Raw genomic sequence first — 17,682 nt, forward strand, 5'->3', positions numbered from 1 at the left:
GGCACCATGCTTTCCCAAAGGACTGAGCCACAGCCTTGTCAGATTTCAACCTATGGACACCACGCCTCTGAAACCGAGCCCTGGCCTCGTGAAAGCTCCTGATGGAGGATGTCTCGACTTGTTCATCTTCGGCTTACGCCAAGAGGTTTGCGGTTGGTCAGCGGCGATGCAGAGTCGAACGTGCGGCTACCCCCACGTGTTTTTTTGCCTTGACACTGGCCAACGTTGACCCCCATGTCCGTTTCGTCCGATCCGCAACCGTCCCTGTCCGCGAGGATACCTACACAACAGCAGCCATTGCGGAACTGGTACGCCCATCAACGAGATTTGTATAAGACGCCTTAGCGTTCTTCACGATCTATGAGACGAAAGAAATCACCAATCTCCGCAGCAAATCCATCCAAGACCTCCGACTTCACTTCAGTGCCTTTTTTCAGGCATGGCCGCAATCCCTCAACCACCCTCCGCCAGCAACGGCATCGAAATTGCAGAACTGGTTGTGTCCTGCATTGGTGTGGTGTTGGCGACTTGATTTGCATACGCGTCCCTGAAAGTTCAGAAACAGCAGAGACAGAGTTCAGGTAATCCGAATCCAACTTTGAATGGAGTCAATTGACTGATAAGTTCTCGAGGACTGCCGCTGTTTGAGCGTCAACGAACATGATGTGGACTATGTCCCCGCTCGGCGTCGTCTTCCCGTCTTGTTCAAGTCGCAATTATTGTTTTTCGAAACAATGCACCCTTCTCCTGTAGCGGAGTTTACTTTTATCCCGGACCTTGCGACCGGACTTCTCTTCGACAAATATCGGTTTTGCTCAGCTTCCAGTGAATATTCCACATCGATCAGGCCGCCTCAGCATGCATAGTCCTGAAGGAGCATGGAGTCACATCTGCTACGCGATTATTTGTTCTGGCCAGCTGATTTGATATTCTTGTACATGTAATCGAATCAAGATACCAGAGTGGTAAGCAATGCAATGCAACGCAATATGACGTCCACATTGCATGGATTGCACAGTGCAATAAGGAAACCCATATCGCATTGACCAATAAGAGAATCCCATTGCATTGCATTGCCTTTATTGATTGCATAAAAATATGCACACCGCCCGGCAGAAACCCCCCTGACTCCACCTAAATTAGCTATATTTCTAAAATAGGAATAGCCTACAGCAGAGCCCTGCTTATATCCCCTTATACTCTCTTTATACTTCCTTATTCAATGCAATGCAATGCAATATGGCCTGCTGGATTGATCGCATTGAATAAGTAAGGGGTAGCCTATTGATTGCATTGCGTTGCATTGCGCAATGCAATGAGCGCAATTATTGCAGTAGCATTGAATTGCTTACCACTCTGCAAGATACCAGCTCTACAAGAGAGCCATTTTGTAACAATCCTTTTAACCCTTTTCGATTGAGATATCTCTTGATTATGCAAGAGTTGAAGTCGTTTACCGAAGCATGAATGCGTCCCGTTGCGCAGTCTACTCTACGTCATCTGTCTGCTGCACGAAGACGGTGACCTATATGGGAGAAAGGCCTGGACGAGGGAGCGAGACCGGTTCCTGAAGAGCGAGAAAAGAATGCACAGCTAATAGAGGATGGTGGTGATGCTGAGTCAGTACTGGCTGGTAAGTATGCATGGGTGGATAGCTATGACGTCGTGCATCGTGAACGCAGGACAGAGTGGTGGAGTTTTTCGCCAGTAGAATGGGGATTCTGGCGCTGCGGATCGCTGCGCATCTGGCAGCCTCATGTTCAGGTAAAGACGGCCTGCATTCAGGCTTACGCTGTGGCGTGGGAGGTTTTTGAGGGCCTGCGATTCAGGCTTATTCTGTGGCGTGGGAGGTTTTTGAGGGCCTGCGATTCAGGCTTATTCTGTGGCGTGGGAGGTTTTTGACAGTCTGTTGTCAAGTATTACTGCTCCAGTGCGGGAGAGGCTTGGTCATACTGTTGAGGCTTACTATTAAGGTACGCGTTCACTCCAGTGATGGCGATCGGTACATGCAGAAACGGGGTCGAGAGCTTCGGCCACACTGTGCGTGATGGATAGGATTCAGCCCCCCGCTCTTGATTTGCTGCCATTCGCGAAGCCCCGTCGCATCTCCGTCCCTGGCCTCGTGGTCTTTGACAACAACTCACTTTACGCGATCGATTGTCGCTGCAGGGAGTAGAAAGGCTTCCAAAGCCCTTATGATACTCTCGACTCGTGTCAGATTTGTACCATGGATCATACGTCGGTCAATCATCCATCACACTTCGGCATTACTCGTTTGCTTTCATTGGCGCTCGTCGGCATAAGGGCGACTCTTAATGTGCCTTTTGCTTCTTGCAGCAATAGATGAACGAAAGGAGGTGCTACCCCTGAATTCCCAACCCCTGATAAACACCTTTTCTCGGTCCTTCAATGGTTTCTTCAACACGTAACGCGACGGGACATATGAGAAACCAATCATGCAAAGAGCTGATTCTGTTTTTTGTCGGTGCACGCGCAGATGGAAAGCCTCGTGTAGTGAGACGTCATGATTGCATGCAGCCTCGCACCAGTTGGCAAACCTGCAGCCTTCTCGGCTAGCAAGACCTGCAGTCTTCCCAGCTGGCAAGATTTGCCGCATTTCTGGTTGGCAAGACCTATAGCCTTCCCGGTTAGCCAGACCTGCAACGGCGGCTTGATTACGGCGCACAAAATCGGTCACATTTTCACGTTTTATCAATCCGAGCCGACCGATCGCGAATGCGCTACTCTGAGAGGCTGATGCAATGTCAGTAAAGCTAATGGCGGCTCCAAGGTGGCTACCCGCGACCACGATCTCGACCTTCAACGGCGTCTTTACGAGCAATCAATCGCGTTGCGCTTCTCCGATGCCTGCCATGTCAATTGAACCTGACACTGCACGTTGCAGATCATCTTTTCTCTTTCGATGCAATGACGGGTTCGCAGCCAGTATAAACCTTACCATAGGCTTGTGGCGCAGCACGTCGCCCACCAGGCAAGCAGGTCTCTTGCGAAGGTTGGGTCAGTATAAGATTTCGCAAATACCTCGATGTCGCGCTGGTCGTTGCAAGATTCGTCTCTCGTCGTCCTCCTTTGAACCTTTGAAGCTTTGCCCGTGTATTCAAATCAGTGTATGTGCGACGAAATACGGAGGCTCCTATAGTGGCTTTGGTTGTATGGCGTGTCAGACGCTGACTCTCGTTCTTGTTCTAGCTCCCAGGCTTCACCGCGTCCGCCCTCATCGTCAATGGCGCCTTTGCCGCATTTATCGAGCAGTGACGGAATAAACATAGTTGGAGTTGTGATATCCTTCATCGGTGTGGTCATGGCCACTGGTTTTGCGTATGCGTCCCTGCGTCTTCAGACCCAGTCCCTCCGTCGCACAGCGGGTACGTACCATCTCACGCATAGTGACCTATCAGTATCTTGCTGACCCATTTTTAAAACCAGACCCTCAAATGTCAGACTGGATCGTCATTCTCCTGCCCAACCACCACTTGGACTGATGCGACAACACTGTGGGACTTCCCTACAGCCGACCATTTTGTAAATATTTGTCGCGAATTCTCAGGGAAGTAGCGCATTCAAGGCCTCTTCGTACATAAGACATTGCGAAGTCTTCAGATTGCGTGTTTTGGAGTTTCAGGGGGCTCCTTTCCCAGCCGACGGCGTTGCGAAAACTTTCATCTCAACAACGATGACGGATCTTTGACAAAATCTAAAGCGGCTTAGAGGAATTGATGAGAGTTAGAAGCACATGAGATACTCATTTTTGCGCAGCGACATCCACAAATTCCAAGTGATGTTTGTTCGATTGCCAGAACTCAGGGGTCAGGGGTAACCTGCCTTGGTATGCGGAAGCTATCATCAACCTTACAGTGGAGCTTATGTGTCGCTGATCTGTCACTGTTTGCAGAGTACGCTGTCGCGAATCTTCTTTGAGGTGATGAAGTGCCAGAAAATTCGAAGTACCTGAGGTCCTGCTCCAAGAAGACATGAGAGCGACACGGTCGCCGGGCGCAACGCTGCGACGCGATGGCAGACTGATGTGCCTCTGGACAGGGGCGGCAAGCGAGGCGATTCAGCGTGCAAGTCTGGCGCCAGCTTCTTCCACAAGGCTGTCGTCCGCGTCTGGGAGAGCATCAGCGAATCAATCAGCGCCCAAGTGCGGACGCGAGCAAATTCAGTCTCCATTTCCAATATCGAAGACCTAGTCGCAGGCTCGTCTACACGCTCGTTAGCGGATTGTATGACGACGCGGGGGCCAACGCGTTTGCTTTTGGTTGGACTGGTAAGCGAAAACGGCTGATGTCTCTGCCTGCGCCCCTGAAAGTCCCCGCCAGGGCTGCTGATTATCCAATGTGTTCTCGTCCGACTTTTCTGTCTGTATGTCTTTGAGCTTGGCTTACCATCAGCGAACAGGCGCAGTGTCTGTTGCGCTGCCTTGAAACGTGGGCTATATATTAACAAAAAGTGAATCAGATTCCATAACAACGGTATCCACCGCATATGTGGTGTTCCTGGCGTAGTGGTCGAGGACATATCACGATAAGGAGCATCCCCCAGTTAATAAGTATTATCTGGTAAGAGTTGCTCCCGGGTTCAAGTCCCGCCGTTGTTATTTTGTTTTGCCAACCTTTGATCTTTCTTTTCTCTCTTTTCCTTTTTGCTCGCTTGTTCTTTCCCCATGTGTCCAGCCGATTCTTTCGCCACTCGGCCTACCCTTTTCCCTTATATTCGCCACCCGTCCCTAGCCCTTGGAACTAGTCTCCGACGTGCTCTGCCTGGAATTCGGCAGATCATGTGGTAACTACATCGATGATGCCCTGAGGCATTACTGCAGCATTGCGCCTGGTGGTGATGGTGGAGTACTTGCTCTATGAGCTTCAGGCGCGACCAGCGCACTCCTGACGAGTGTTTTCGACGCCATGAGGCAGACTGGGCTGACAGCTTCGTGCAAGGTGAAGTTGAATGACGAAATACTTCTTCAAAACAGAGGTGTGCATGACAGAACTATGGAAGCAGGTCGAGAAAGGAAATTCGAAGGCACTCGGTGATTTTAACATTCGCTCTGGTCCGACTCATCCTCCCCTGCATTGCCGGAGAACAAAGGATCCACAACTCCTGTGTAAGCCTTCATTGCTCTTTGCGCGAACTCTTCGACTACAGTTTGAGGCTTTCGGGCTTTCTCCGTTTTCCCCCTCTTTCGTGTTCTTATGGGATTAGGAGGCCTTCTGGATCTGCTTGGCCGCTCTTCGATGCGCAGAGTTGTGCGGCGCCGCAGTGACTTCGTATGCGCAAAAAGGGCCTCGGTCTCTTTGTCTTCCATTTCCTTAAGTATGATGAGGTAGTCACCATCAGACTGCCCATGGATGTTAGTGCCATGTATGAGTCAGTGAAGGAATGAACTTACTTTGTCATATTCCCACGGTAGCCCAAAGTACGTCAACGTGGCAATCTCGACTCGATTTTTGTGTATTCTTGGATATGGTGGGCTGTTGATCTTGTGATGGTGGTGGTGGTGGCCGCCCACATTAACGATGACCGGGTCATTGTCCTTGGTTTTTTCACCCTTGATGATGCGCTGGATCTCTTCCTCTGATGACCGCACGTTTCCCTGCTGGCTTTCAGTTGTGTTCTCGTGTTGTCTCTTCTCTGCAGCCTCTTTTGCACGCTCCCACTCTTCGGCGGGAATTATTCTTTGCATCTCTTGCTTCAGACGGGTCTCCTTCCAGACTTCGTGCATCAGCCCCTCATTCTGGCGCCTTAATTCATTGATTTCCATCGACATCCGGAGCTTGTCAAACTCTTGGAGCCGGGCCTCATCGCGTTGGTTTTCCCAATTCTTCGAATCAACAGGGTCTTCTTTTTTGGCATCCTCTCTGGCATCCTTCATAGACTCGTAAAACATGCAACCGATCTCTTGACAGGCTTTTGCTAATTCGTCCTCAAAGTTAAGAGGCCGTTGGGAACGTTTCATGACGATGATTAAGCTGGAAATTCCATCGGTCTGCACTGATTGCCGCTTCAGATGTCGTGCAAAAAAGGAGTCTCTTTTCTTCGTCATGAGATTGAGAAGCAAGGGCGTCCAAATAATGCGGTCGTCCTCATTGGCTGCGAGTATTCCAGAAATGACGTCTTTGCACCGCTGCGGAAGTGTCTCAAGAACTTCAACTGCGCGAGCCACCGGTCTCCTGTGGTTCAGGTCCTTCAAGATTTGACATAATTGGTATTCCAATTCCCGAGAGGTCCAATTCCCGGAATCATTCTTGTCTAGCCAAAAAGCTCTTGTTGTCGCGATGCCGTCTGAGCTGCTCTGATCACGCAACACAGTGGGAATTTTCCGGCCTTGGTGCTTTTTGGGGTGCGACACGACCCTCGAATGCGGTAGACTTCTTTCGATTATAGAGCGAATGACGAGAGGCCAGTGAGTCTTGTCTTCGGAGTCTTCAGACATACTTTGCGGTCTTGGTCTTTCTGAAGCTGATGAAGCGGAACTGATTCCCGCCCAACTGAGTCGTGAGACAATCCCTTCGTCTCCAGAGCCTCTGCTTCCAGGAGACCAAGGGTCAACAGTTGATTCATGTAGCGATGGTTGAGTTGGTCGCAATGGAGTATCTCGCGGCTGAGGAATCAGATCTTCAAGTGGTCTCCCAGAGTCCTTCAAAAACTGCAAAAGCTCAACCAGCTCTTTCAGACTTCTTTCTTTCTCACTCGGTTTACGGGCTACCTGGATGCTGTACGTATGGAGAGCTATCGAAACGCGGCTCCTCGCCCCTTCCAAGTCTGTCACCACCTGGTCAAATGTCCCCTTATGCCGCGCCCAATCAGCAGTACGGAAGATCGATCTTTCGATGTCCTGGACACGAATCTTGTAAAATTCGCCTGGTTTGGCCTTTGGTGGCAATTTTGTCCCTGACTTGACGACTAAGAGTCTCAGCCTTTCAAGGATCTGCTCGCATTCTTGTCGCGAGCTCTGCAAAAGAATAAGGCCTTGGTCGTTGAAACCTTGTGTGCGTTTGTTTTTGTCAATCACCCGATCTAGCTGTTTGACGACATCTGCAGTAAATTCGATCTCTGTGATGAGCTTTCGCGCGTCTTCTGCACCCCCACGAATGTCAGATAAGACGCTTGAGATGGCGCTGGCACAACTGAGGCCGAATTCGACAAGTCCGACAATGCTGGCAGGGTCCATGTCGTAGCCATGCTAAATGACCAAGCGGAGAGACAAAAAGGAGCATGAAGATGATGGAGAGTCTTCAGATCCAGGATTGGAAGATTTGCGAGAAGTACCCCTCCTTTCTCTCGTACGACGATGGCTGACTGTTGTTTCGCAGAGTCTCACAAACCGTCCACGAGAGGGATCTGGTTTCATTCGCTGACAACGACATTGGTTGCCCTGCATTGAAGCGCATGGTCAGCGATAAAAACACGGCTGGTGTCCCTGATGAGCACTTGAGATGTTGATCTTGCCGAAAAGCATCATCATTGTTGTTTGAGCGGAGACGCGTCTGGCGGCGACGTTGGACAGAACCGCGCTAACCGCATTTGGGAGACCTAGCGGGCGGCAAACAAACCTCCAGCCGCAGCATCGTTGCACCTGCCAACCTTTCCGACTTCGCCCGCAGGGAACCTGCTTCCAAACGCTTGTCATCCATTTGTAAGAAGTACGAGGCATAGCAACACATAGCAACACTGAAAAAACTCGCCAGCAAGCTCTTGGAAGCCCGCACGCGTGACAGCAAGGAAGCCACCAAAACAGCCGGCCAAAAACCTGTTGCGGAAGATTGCGCGAAGCCCGTCGAAGCATCTACCCAAGGACAATCTCTTCCCACTTGGATGACCCTCCTGCGCCTCTCTGGAATGCGCTTTTGAAGACCTTCCCTACGCCAACCCGATAGTGAACGCCGTCCTCCTTTTCGACAAGCATCACGTAGTGCAGGTTCCACTCAGACTGCTGCCTATCCAAAGGAACATAATACGACCAAGTCTCGCACTCTTCTTCGGTGAATTTCTTCGCGTCGGACAATGCAAGAAACTGGAATCGCGCGCCCCCTCCGCTGATGTGGCTTTGGCGTATGTTCTTCTGCGCCCATTTCTCGCTGAGCACAATCGATCCACACCAGTCTCCAGCTCCGTCCGCGATACCATATCTGCTGAGACCAGGACCACAGGTCGAGCCTGATTCGTTAGAATGGAAATTTTCTCAGTGGCTCCACAAGGTACAGCCACACTGATTCTGTCCAGAACTGCAGAATCGTCGAGTCGCCATTGAAAGGATACTGGCTCGAAAATTGTGCCTTGTGTACCGCCAACGGACTTTCAGGTGCTCTTTTCTTGAACTTCCTTTCTTCGTAGCGCCACGCCTCCTTCGCTGAGAAATTCCGACCATACGGATCTGAATTGGGCCGTCTTCCATAGGCGCCGCCATGGTTGCTTGAAAACGATCGAGGATCAGGGTCCCTAACCGTCCTTCCTCGAGCTTGGTGTCTTTGCAAACTTCCTCTGTCATACCCATTGTATACCTTGTTTACAACAACAACATTCATCCTTGGGTCTCTGGTCTCACCCGGCCCTAAACGCTCATGATCATACCCAGGTCGATGCCACTCTTGTGGTCTTGTTTCGTTTGCCATCCTTGCGCCGTGGCGAGGCCTCTCCGTTTGGAAGTTGTTCAAAGACGACCACTCATCTTCCGCCCCGTGGTAGTGCTGACGATCGTGCCCGGCTGGAGCACTCGGGCGGGCCCGGAGTTGGTAATTCGGAGCATTCTCACTCTGATACCGTTGCTCTGGATCTTCCTGCCAGCCTGAAGCATCCGACCAGGCTTGACTCTCCCAGTCCTAACCATTTTGCAGGTATTGAACACTCTGATTCGGAGAATGTGTCATGTGTCGTTGCTGCTCCAGCCGGCGTCTTTCCTCTTCAAGTTGTTGCTTCTCACGCATAAGCACTTCCTCCTCGTACCGCCGCTGTTCCTCCGCGCGACAATCTTCATCCCCCGGCATTTTGTTGTTGATATCCAGCTGCTCACTGGAGTAATCGAAAGAGTCGTATCCTTTCCATCGTTCCTCCCCTTTGGCCGGTTCCGACTCACACGTCCACCACAAGGGACGAAGCTTGCTTTCGTGGTCTCGAATATGCCACTGGATCCAGGTATGCGAGATCAGCCAGGAGTGGACATTCTCGAGACAGTCTTGGATGAAATCTTGGTTGAGATAGGATACCGAACCCCCTTCCCATCCACACCAGGACCAACTTGGAAAGTCGTCTCCATCGTCTCCCTTCCGGCGCTCCAACGCTCTCTTTGGCGTCCACAGGAGAGCTAGATCGAAATGAGATGTCGGCAGGCCAAAAGCGGATGGACCTGACATGGCGTTGTCGATTAAATTCAGCACCCCTTTGAATGCAGCCAAGATGTCCTTGGATCTAGTCAAATATCGTCCAGAGTAAAGCTCGACGCAGTGCATGAAGAACCAAAAAGGTCGATCTTGGAGGGTTTTCAACAAGACGAGCGGGGAGTTGATCAGATCCAGTGACCATGCGGATGCTCTTGTCGTTTTGAGGGGAGTCACGATATCTTCCGAGAAAGTCGCCGCCCGACACTGGAAAAAGATCCGTCCTTGTGTGAATATGAGGCATCGAGAGGACAGCAGGCGTTCCTGAAAAGTCCAAGCTCGTTTGTTCCATGTCGAGCTTGCGACTTGGGACTCGACATCCCTGGCTATCGTAAGCCGGACCCTTGGTGCACACTTTTCAATTATCTGTTCATTCTGTTTTCGGATTTCTTCAGGAGGATCCAGTGCAACCAAGCCCGGTAAACTCAGCGTTGCTGTAGATGCGGTCCATGACCTCCGAGTTCCATTTCCACGAGCGCTTTGAATCTTGCACGATGCAAATCGAGTCGATCCACAGGTATCGATAACCGAGACGTCTCACAAGCTCCACGCTTGACCGTATGGATTTCGGCATCTTCTTCATGTCCTCCTCTAATGCGTTGCGGATGTTTCGCATGAGGACGTTCTTCAAGCTCGTTCGCAGGTCCTCGAACGTTTCTTGGTCTTCTTTGCTGCCCCAAACGTAGCTCAGCGCTACATAAGGCTCGTATGGCGAGTCATCGGATCCGGGGCCGACTGTCCTTGCATCTTCGAATTCATCCGAGCTCGTATCCGACTCATACAGAGTGTCTTCCGTCCAACGGCTTCCACGAGATTTCTTCTTCGACCGAAGAGGTAAGCTCACCAACCTCATCTCTACAACATCAATGACTCCGAAATGTGATTCTTTGGCAATCTTGCTGAAGCCCTTATCGAATTTCTGTCTGCAGTCATCTTCGTGTCCATGGAGACATTGGTTCAACCAATTTTGGATCAGTCCGATTTTCGAGGCGTCCCGCTGAATCTTCCTGGCTTGGAAATGATCATTGAAAGCTGTATTTGGGTTCGTTGTTGCGAGGTCAGTCGACAACGATTTCGGCGGCGCCAAAAATATTGCGAAGGCATCTGGAATTGAAGCACCCTCCCAGTGGATGCGAATTCTTCGCGTTTTGGTATTCCCATGCTCGGTATTGGGGTCGATGTTTCGCCCATCAAGCTCCCAAGTGAGAAAACATTTGGCGTCCTTCCATTCCCCGTTGCCACGATCAAACGAGGAGCTTTTGGTGGACCTTTCCACCAAGCGGCAGAAAGGACATGTGCCTGCTCTCCTATGGATCTCTTCGTAAGTTCCCAGCGGGTACCGTGAGTTGGCGTATTCAGGAGAGAATTCCAGTATCCTGTCGTCTCTACCGTCTCTTGCGAACTTCTGAACAGCAGCTTGGCCGCTATGGATGTTGAATTGGCCATAAGATAGATCGAGATGCTGACACAAATCGCAGGAGCCTTGCAACAATCAATTTTTTTGTATTCGCAATGACGCCGAAACAAGTACGTACTATGATCGTCCATCATTACCGGGGTCGGCTTGGGTTGAGCATCTATCTGCTGCTTGGGCAAAACATCTTCATATCTTGGAGGCAGAAGCGGCAAAATTTCGAATGCCATGCTGAAAAGGTGCAGATGAAATATTGACGGCGGCGGGCTGGAAGATTGCAGCCTTTTATCATCTCGGGCCCCGGATGGACAGGCGAGATAAGTAAAGCCACGAGGCTCCAAGGCTTGTATTTTGGCCCCGTTGTGCGCGCTAAATTGGCGGATCAAAAGCTGGCTTGCATGCGAGAATGCACCGATTGCCGCGTAAGAGTGGGTAGCCGCTATCCTAATCGGGTTGAAAGCTTGCAGTACACGAATTTCGCTACAGACGGCGATTTGGGAGTGGTCTCACAAACACGCGACGTCCTGAATCTACACTCACGACAATATTCAGCGACAATACTTGACTTCCCACGTTTCCAACTGGCCACGGCTCTCCGTAATTCATAAAGACGCGCCCTTTTCTTCTCTGCAAATCTGCAGCGCCAAGTCCCACCTTTCCCAAGCCAAGCTAGTTTTCGATGACGGCACAAGACTTGGATTTTTTCAACGTCTCCGTATTCGCATAGCACGTGGCTTTAGAAGCGAAGCCGGTGACCTGTTTTTCCCCGTTTTCCCAGTTTTCCCAGGCAGAATCCCAAACGGGAAACGCAAGCCAGTGACGACGGTTCTTCCGTCACGGTCAATACCGCCGCCATAACCATCTTCGCCTTCGTCTTTCCGCCCGACCAACGGCTTGATTGGCACGAGATGTGCGGAGACGCAAGTCGCCATGGCTGCCTCGAGCTCTGCCTCGACCGGGCTGATCAAAACGCGTCTTTGCGCCGGCGGCAGCCATCGCTTACCTTCATTCCCGCGCAAACTCCCGCGCTGTCTGGTTCAGCGGGCAGAATTTGCCGAGCTCGTGGAAAGAAAGCAGACATCTGATGAGAAGATCAAGACAGAAACACCGGGAGACCGTGGACAGTTACCCGATCCGATGATTCTTTCTCACGTGGATTTCCCGGGCGAGCGCACAGATTTTTCGACTCCGGCAGTCAAATTGAGCACTTCGGAGTCAAGAAGCTCGAGATTTACTAGTCAGACTATTCATGAGGAAGGTAAGGGGATCATCAAATTCATGGGTTGCCGATTGCAGGAGCTCGCAGTCGTGATCGTGGCCGGAGGCACAAGTCGAGTAGTGTGGGGAACTAGCAGTTTTTCGCAGATCCATTCATCTGGACGCTTTGCCCACCCAGCGGTGTGCGCTGGCCAACACTTGTCCTCGCAGTCGTCGTTGCACTTTGTCTGGAGAACTCAATACCCAATGCCTGCCGTTGAATTCCGTCTTCGTCCTGAGCAACTCCCTCGAATCCGTCTCTCAGTTTGAGGAAGTTTGTTTACCCCTGGCTATGACTGATTGGACTAAGTTGATCATTCTTCCAGGAGAGACACTGCAAATATGCCTGATTTATTCCAACACAAGCCATTGGAACAGCCGGACAAGCAGATTCGCCTGTTCTTCCTGGAGAAACATCCTGAGCCCACGTCCTGCGATCCTTCGTCGAGCAAGTCGCCCACTACCACGGAACAGAAACGCTGCATATCCGGCCGCGTGCAAGATTTCTCTCTTGAAGACCACCCGGAATACGTCGCCTTGTCCTACACCTGGGGTGATGCCAAAGATACTGGCCAAATTGTCGTGGATGGAGCTTTGTTTGAGGTCAGGGCAAATCTCCTTGCCGTTCTCGAGGTTCTTGTGGGTCTGGAAGAACTACGAGGGCGTCCCTTGTGGATTGATGCCATTTGCATCAACCAAAATGACAAGGATGAGAAGAACTCACAGGTGCCGCTTATGGGCTGCATTTACAGTCGAGCAACCGAAGTATTTGCTTGGATCGGCCCTGAAGCGGATGGGAGCGCCGAAGTGCTTGGTGCTCTCGACGAGTATGGCGACTGGTGGCTAAAGCTTCGCGAGCAGCTTGGTGATGATCGTCAGAAGATTAAGGAAACCTGGGCTCTGACGATGATCAACGATGATTCCGACGCACTGGAGAGATTGATGGGTCCCTTGTTCGAAGAGCCAACTCCACAAACCCGGAAGGTGTTCGAGCGGCCGTGGTGGCACCGTGTATGGGTCATTCAGGAGGTCACTCTGGCTCGAGCGGCATCCATCATGTGTGGAACTTGCTTCTTTTCATGGAAGAACATTATGGGGACAGTCCACTTCCTGCGCGACCTTCAGCTGGGCACCTGGACTTTTGGTCCGTGGTCTGTAATGAAGGCCTGGTACGCTCCCATAGAGCACTTCTTCGTCCTCTGGGACATGTGTGGAAGGGAACAGCTTAGTGCTCAAGCTGAATTACACGAGAGTCCCGGAGATTCCAGAAGATTATCCGAAGCATTTCGAGTGCCAGAGCTCAGTTTGGAGGAAATCCTTGAATACCTCATTTCCCTCGAGAGAGACACATTTCAGGCCTCCGATGAGAGAGATCGTGTTTACGCTTTTTTCGCCTTCTTGTCGCCAAAAGATCGGGCTCTTTTGGACGTTGATTATTCGGAAAACACAAACTTCTCAGATGTCATGACGACCATAACACAGGTCATGTTTCAAAGGCATGGCCCAAGAATCCTCCCGCTTCGCCAATCTCTTTCCCCTGAGTCTCAAGGCCTTCCCTCGTGGTACATCGACTGGACAAGGATACAGAGGGAATTGGCTATGTACGACCCAACATACCCGTCAGAATTTGCCGCGGCGAATAGAGTATTTTGGTGTCCTCAAACTTGTCAAACTAGGGGTTATCCCACTCAACTGCCGTTGGATGGGATCCAAATATCCAGTGTCGGAAAACTGGCCCTTTTCGACATTGATGTGTCGCTGAATAAGAACCCAAGGAAGACAGAGGCAGAAAATAAAGCGGAGATCAAATCGCTGTCATGCTGGTTTGAGATGATGCTTGGTCTTTTGAAAAGTTTTCCAGACAACTCCCCGAGCCATGGGGCGTGCAAGTCAGCATTAAACGCCAATCTATGTCTCGCTACGACAGCCGGAGATCAAATTTATCGCTGGACTGGGCCAGACAATGAAGTCTACGAGTGCGTGCCCGAAACTGGGGGTGGGCTAGAACGGCGGCTTCAAGTGACTTATCGCCCCTTCGAAGCCAAGTATTGGAGGGTCACTGGCCCAGAGATAACAGATCTGTTCATTGGCGACGATAGCAAGAAACGCGAAGGATTCAGGCTCCGTTGGAGTTTGTACAACCGTTTCAAGGTACTTATGGGCGAGAGAGTTCCCGAGGAAGTGGTGGAAATTGACGACGAACTCTTCGCCCGCGTTGAAAATGCTAGACGCTCTGCAGGCCACAACCCAGGTAAGAGGATCCTTTCAAGCGCCACGGAATCTGCCACGGAATCTGCCACGGAATCTGCCACCAACACGTTTGTCTGGGAATACTGGAGAAGGATTCGACTGAACGGCCACAAAGGCTTTGTGACATCCGATGGGCGAGCAGGTCTCGGTCCAAGAGCCATGAAGACCGATGATCTGGTTGTCATCTTCAGGGGTTGCGAATTCCCTTTCGTCATTCGACCTCGATGCGAAGAACAGAAGCAGTACGAGTTGGTGGGAGCATGCTACGTCGATGGCATCATGATGGGTGAAGCGATGTGGGCGATGGAGGGTAATTCTGATTTCGAGCGGATGTTTCTTGTTTGAGGTCGGTGATATTTTGTCGGATGGATGATGGGAGATAGGGGAAAGGCAGACTCATCGATGCGTTGCGACGAGTCGTCCAGGAAACATTCGACCACTCTCTAGACGAGGCACTCATTTGGGGAGAGGGACAAGCAATGTCCAGATCCTTCGCGGCGACGAGATTGGAAACTCGTTCTTTGTGGCTAGCTCCTTCTCGAGCCACACCGATATGAATGCCATTTTTCTGTTCTGGAGCGGAACAGTCTCAGTGAATGCGAACGACAATTCGAGAATCTTGGAGACTTGCCTGTACCATGCAGCATCTGGGCGATGGTGGTTATCGATTTCGCAGAGGCGCAAGAGCGCGGCACCGCTTTTGAGTTCAGCGGAAATCACACCGCGAGCTTCCTTTCCGTCGGGAACGGGAAGCTTCTTGAAATAGATTTTGGCCGGCAGACTATCGCATCAAAATTGGCGTCCAGGAACTCTTCTCCGCCTCCACACTTTCCATACCTTCTATCGTGAGTGAAAGTCATCATGTTCCTGTCAAAGCAACTCCCTCGGCTAATACGCAGCCGTTGCCCTCTTCCGACTTCGAGGAACTACGGCCAGGAAAGACTTCAGAATCTTTGGGACTCTACGGGCTGGGTGCTCAACTTGAACCCGAGCATTCCAGAAGTAACCTCCCCAAGAAGTATCCCATCGAGCGAGGATCTAGCACGCTTGCCTGCGACAGAACCACCCAAAATGCCGAGACGGATTCAACCCTGGTCTTTCTCAGCAGCAGAATTGGACTGGGTCCAGTCAGGAGATCACGCTGATCAACATGGCATTGATGTTGGAACGACTTTGTCGGTTGTCTTGTGGAGTCTGAAATACTTCGGCCCAAAAAAGTACGACGTGCCTCGTTCGTCCGCAGCAATGAGTCTTCTTCAAGACATATTCGGAGAGCGGCCACGCCCGATGGCGATAATGCTAAATGATGTGTCTCCATGGGTCTTACACACGATTTTGGAACATGAATGGGTGCGGCAGAACTTTCAGGTTGGGTTTGATGAGATCCCGATACAACTGTGTGATCTGGACTTCGTCTACTTTCCTAAATATCCGCTTCCAAAGCCTTTTGTCATGATGGTGTCCTCCTGTCTGCGGACTGAGCTCTGGATGCTCATGGAGGATGTTTTGAGTGTCGACCTACCTGTCGGCTGTCAAGATGGCAGACAGAATGAGAAAAGGCTTTTGAGACTCGGCATGACTCGACTGTCGTTCGAAAAAGAGATCAGTAAAAGGCGCTTCGCACGGTTGAAAGGTTTGAGAGGGAGGATTAACCGCGAGAGACTCAGAACCGACTTCGAGAAGTTCACGGAGTCCAATGGTCCCAAGGCTCAAAAGAACAAGCTGCGAGACATCCAAAACTACATGCAAACCGGACTCCGGCCTGGAAACAGGGTCATCGCCTCCGTGCTGGGGAGCGAGATGATGGAGTCTGAGGCTGGGAGAAATGCTTACAGGTGGACAAAGACTGGCGCCGCTGCCCTGCCGCGAGAAACTCAGGAGCGGAAAGGGCGATTGGTCCAATTTCGACCATGGGGTGTCGAAGGAACAGAACTTCTAGAGCTTGGTACAAGATTTGCAAAGCATGGAATCAATGGAAAAGTCGATCTGGGAGGTATGCCAGAGGGGGAATGGCCTGAGGTTGCAGCGGATCGCGACTGGGAATTGCCTGGAACAGGAGATTCTCACTGGGCAATGGCTCTTCGAGAACCAAGACATTGGAGCTTCAAGGCGAGAGAGGTCTCTTTTGGTCGACTTTCGAACCAGGCCCTGGGTTGGCCAAGAAATCGACTACAAAGCAATAGTGCAAGCAGATTCAAACGTCTGCTGCGGCAAATCGATTCCGACACGAGCCTCACGAAAGAGAAGGCCGAATCAAAGAAAAGAGACTTGAGAAAAGAATTCACCGAAGAAGACTTCCACTGTCCATCTTTCTCTCCGCTTTTTTCGAATGACCGCAGATTCAACTACGACTTCTACAAGGGACATATCTACAAGTGGATCAGTGATGATTTTGGAATTGGCTTGGGGTTCAAGGTTTGCAAGTACGATCAATTGCCCATGACTCTGGCTGACTGAGATAATTAGGTCGTAGGTCGTCCGACGCCTACTTATGAAGAGTAAGAGGCGTGGCATGGATCAACTGTCTGCAGTCAAGCACGGCTACATGGCATTGTTTGCAGTCGAGCCATGTAAACACATGAAGATTCCGCAGAAGGGAGTCCAGCAAGCCTGCTTACCATGACGCTTATGAATACAATGAATTATCCTCAAAGATAGAGTCACCCAAAATGACGAGAAGGTTCGAGTTGAAGCCATGATATTCGTGTGCTTGAAGGGGTATCTATTCGCTTGAGGTTGCCTCGTCGCCTCCCACACGAGCATCATCTACATCGCTTGGCGTCCGGCCATCTACTGAGTAGTGACAATGCTGTCCTCCTCGACGGTGATGTGGTCGTTGGTGGACAGGACGGAGACCTTGTCGGCAGGGAACTCGGCACTGTTGCAGCAGTCAGCCTGTGGCCGATGATGGCTTCCCATATACGTCTTTCAATCCAACGCAGTTCAACATAAGATGTCCGTTTCCAAAGACGTCCCGTGTATGATGGTCGTCTCGGAATGTGGAAGTGAAGATAAGGTTGGAGCGGGGTCGACGTACGTGAAGCCCTTGATCAGCTTGAACTCGTTGATGATCTTGCCGCCCTGCTCCACGACGGTCTTCTTTGCTCTGTGAGAAGTTAGTGTCTATCCCGAACCTCGTTCTAAATGTCAACCTACTTCTGGAGCTCCTCCGGGCTGGCGCCTTCCTTGAGAGTGACCTGGAAGGCATCAGCAACGGACCCCGCATCAGGCATCCCTCGAAGGCATCATACGTTGACGTTGGGCATTTTGGCAGTAAATGGATTGATAAGTCGTAAAAGGCGTGTGAGTATCGTTGGACAGGAATTCAGGCAAAGGGATGATGGTGAAGAGACTAGGACAGGTGAG

At 51.0% G+C, this 17,682-nt stretch overlaps 8 protein-coding genes across 8 annotated transcripts; 5 read left to right on the forward strand and 3 right to left on the reverse strand.

Moving 5' to 3' along the window:
* Nucleotides 1-2,653: 2,653 nt before the first annotated feature.
* Nucleotides 2,654-3,662, forward strand: BKA78DRAFT_172613 (uncharacterized protein). Its single transcript, XM_066883274.1, has 3 exons — nucleotides 2,654-3,128; nucleotides 3,218-3,386; nucleotides 3,448-3,662. The coding sequence occupies exons 1-3, from the start codon at nucleotides 2,763-2,765 to the stop codon at nucleotides 3,501-3,503; spliced, it is 591 nt and encodes a 196-aa protein (XP_066741721.1). The 5' UTR covers nucleotides 2,654-2,762; the 3' UTR covers nucleotides 3,504-3,662.
* A 4,500-nt stretch (nucleotides 3,663-8,162) lies between these two features.
* BKA78DRAFT_345418 (uncharacterized protein) lies at nucleotides 8,163-9,679 on the reverse strand. Its single transcript, XM_066890489.1, has 2 exons — nucleotides 8,865-9,679; nucleotides 8,163-8,840 (listed from the first exon to the last, which is right to left on the reverse strand). The coding sequence occupies exons 1-2, from the start codon at nucleotides 9,465-9,467 to the stop codon at nucleotides 8,187-8,189; spliced, it is 1,257 nt and encodes a 418-aa protein (XP_066741722.1). The 5' UTR covers nucleotides 9,468-9,679; the 3' UTR covers nucleotides 8,163-8,186.
* A 25-nt stretch (nucleotides 9,680-9,704) lies between these two features.
* Nucleotides 9,705-11,039, reverse strand: BKA78DRAFT_381511 (heterokaryon incompatibility protein-domain-containing protein; the record flags this gene model as incomplete). Its single annotated transcript, XM_066893008.1, has 2 exons — nucleotides 9,705-10,877; nucleotides 10,931-11,039. The coding sequence occupies 2 exons, from the start codon at nucleotides 11,037-11,039 to the stop codon at nucleotides 9,787-9,789; spliced, it is 1,200 nt and encodes a 399-aa protein (XP_066741723.1). The 3' UTR covers nucleotides 9,705-9,786.
* Nucleotides 11,040-11,394: 355 nt separating this feature from the next.
* Nucleotides 11,395-12,501, forward strand: BKA78DRAFT_319922 (uncharacterized protein). The gene has a single exon (XM_066888904.1). It carries the CDS (start codon nucleotides 11,740-11,742, stop codon nucleotides 12,334-12,336), a length of 597 nt encoding a protein of 198 aa, XP_066741724.1. The 5' UTR covers nucleotides 11,395-11,739; the 3' UTR covers nucleotides 12,337-12,501.
* BKA78DRAFT_373356 (heterokaryon incompatibility protein-domain-containing protein) lies at nucleotides 12,342-13,098 on the forward strand (the record flags this gene model as incomplete). Its single annotated transcript, XM_066892765.1, has 1 exon — nucleotides 12,342-13,098. A coding segment is annotated over exon 1 (690 nt), but the record flags the coding sequence as incomplete, so codon positions are not given.
* A 1,239-nt stretch (nucleotides 13,099-14,337) lies between these two features.
* BKA78DRAFT_319924 (uncharacterized protein) lies at nucleotides 14,338-14,894 on the forward strand. The gene has a single exon (XM_066888905.1). The coding sequence runs from the start codon at nucleotides 14,476-14,478 to the stop codon at nucleotides 14,659-14,661; it is 186 nt and encodes a 61-aa protein (XP_066741726.1). The 5' UTR covers nucleotides 14,338-14,475; the 3' UTR covers nucleotides 14,662-14,894.
* Nucleotides 14,895-15,177: 283 nt separating this feature from the next.
* BKA78DRAFT_373359 (uncharacterized protein) lies at nucleotides 15,178-16,947 on the forward strand (the record flags this gene model as incomplete). The annotated part of the gene is made up of 1 exon (XM_066892766.1): nucleotides 15,178-16,947. One exon carries the CDS (start codon nucleotides 15,178-15,180, stop codon nucleotides 16,771-16,773), a length of 1,596 nt encoding a protein of 531 aa, XP_066741727.1. The 3' UTR covers nucleotides 16,774-16,947.
* A 159-nt stretch (nucleotides 16,948-17,106) lies between these two features.
* On the reverse strand, nucleotides 17,107-17,582 carry BKA78DRAFT_354750 (uncharacterized protein; the record flags this gene model as incomplete). Its single annotated transcript, XM_066891788.1, has 4 exons — nucleotides 17,107-17,194; nucleotides 17,354-17,422; nucleotides 17,473-17,513; nucleotides 17,568-17,582. The coding sequence occupies 4 exons, from the start codon at nucleotides 17,580-17,582 to the stop codon at nucleotides 17,107-17,109; spliced, it is 213 nt and encodes a 70-aa protein (XP_066741728.1).
* Between the last annotated feature and the right edge of the window lie 100 nt (nucleotides 17,583-17,682).

The sequence above is a fragment of the Phyllosticta capitalensis genome (genome assembly GCF_038381095.1).
Source record: "Phyllosticta capitalensis strain CBS 128856 chromosome Unknown BKA78scaffold_8, whole genome shotgun sequence".
In the NCBI taxonomy this organism is placed as follows: Eukaryota; Fungi; Ascomycota; class Dothideomycetes; order Botryosphaeriales; family Phyllostictaceae; genus Phyllosticta; species Phyllosticta capitalensis.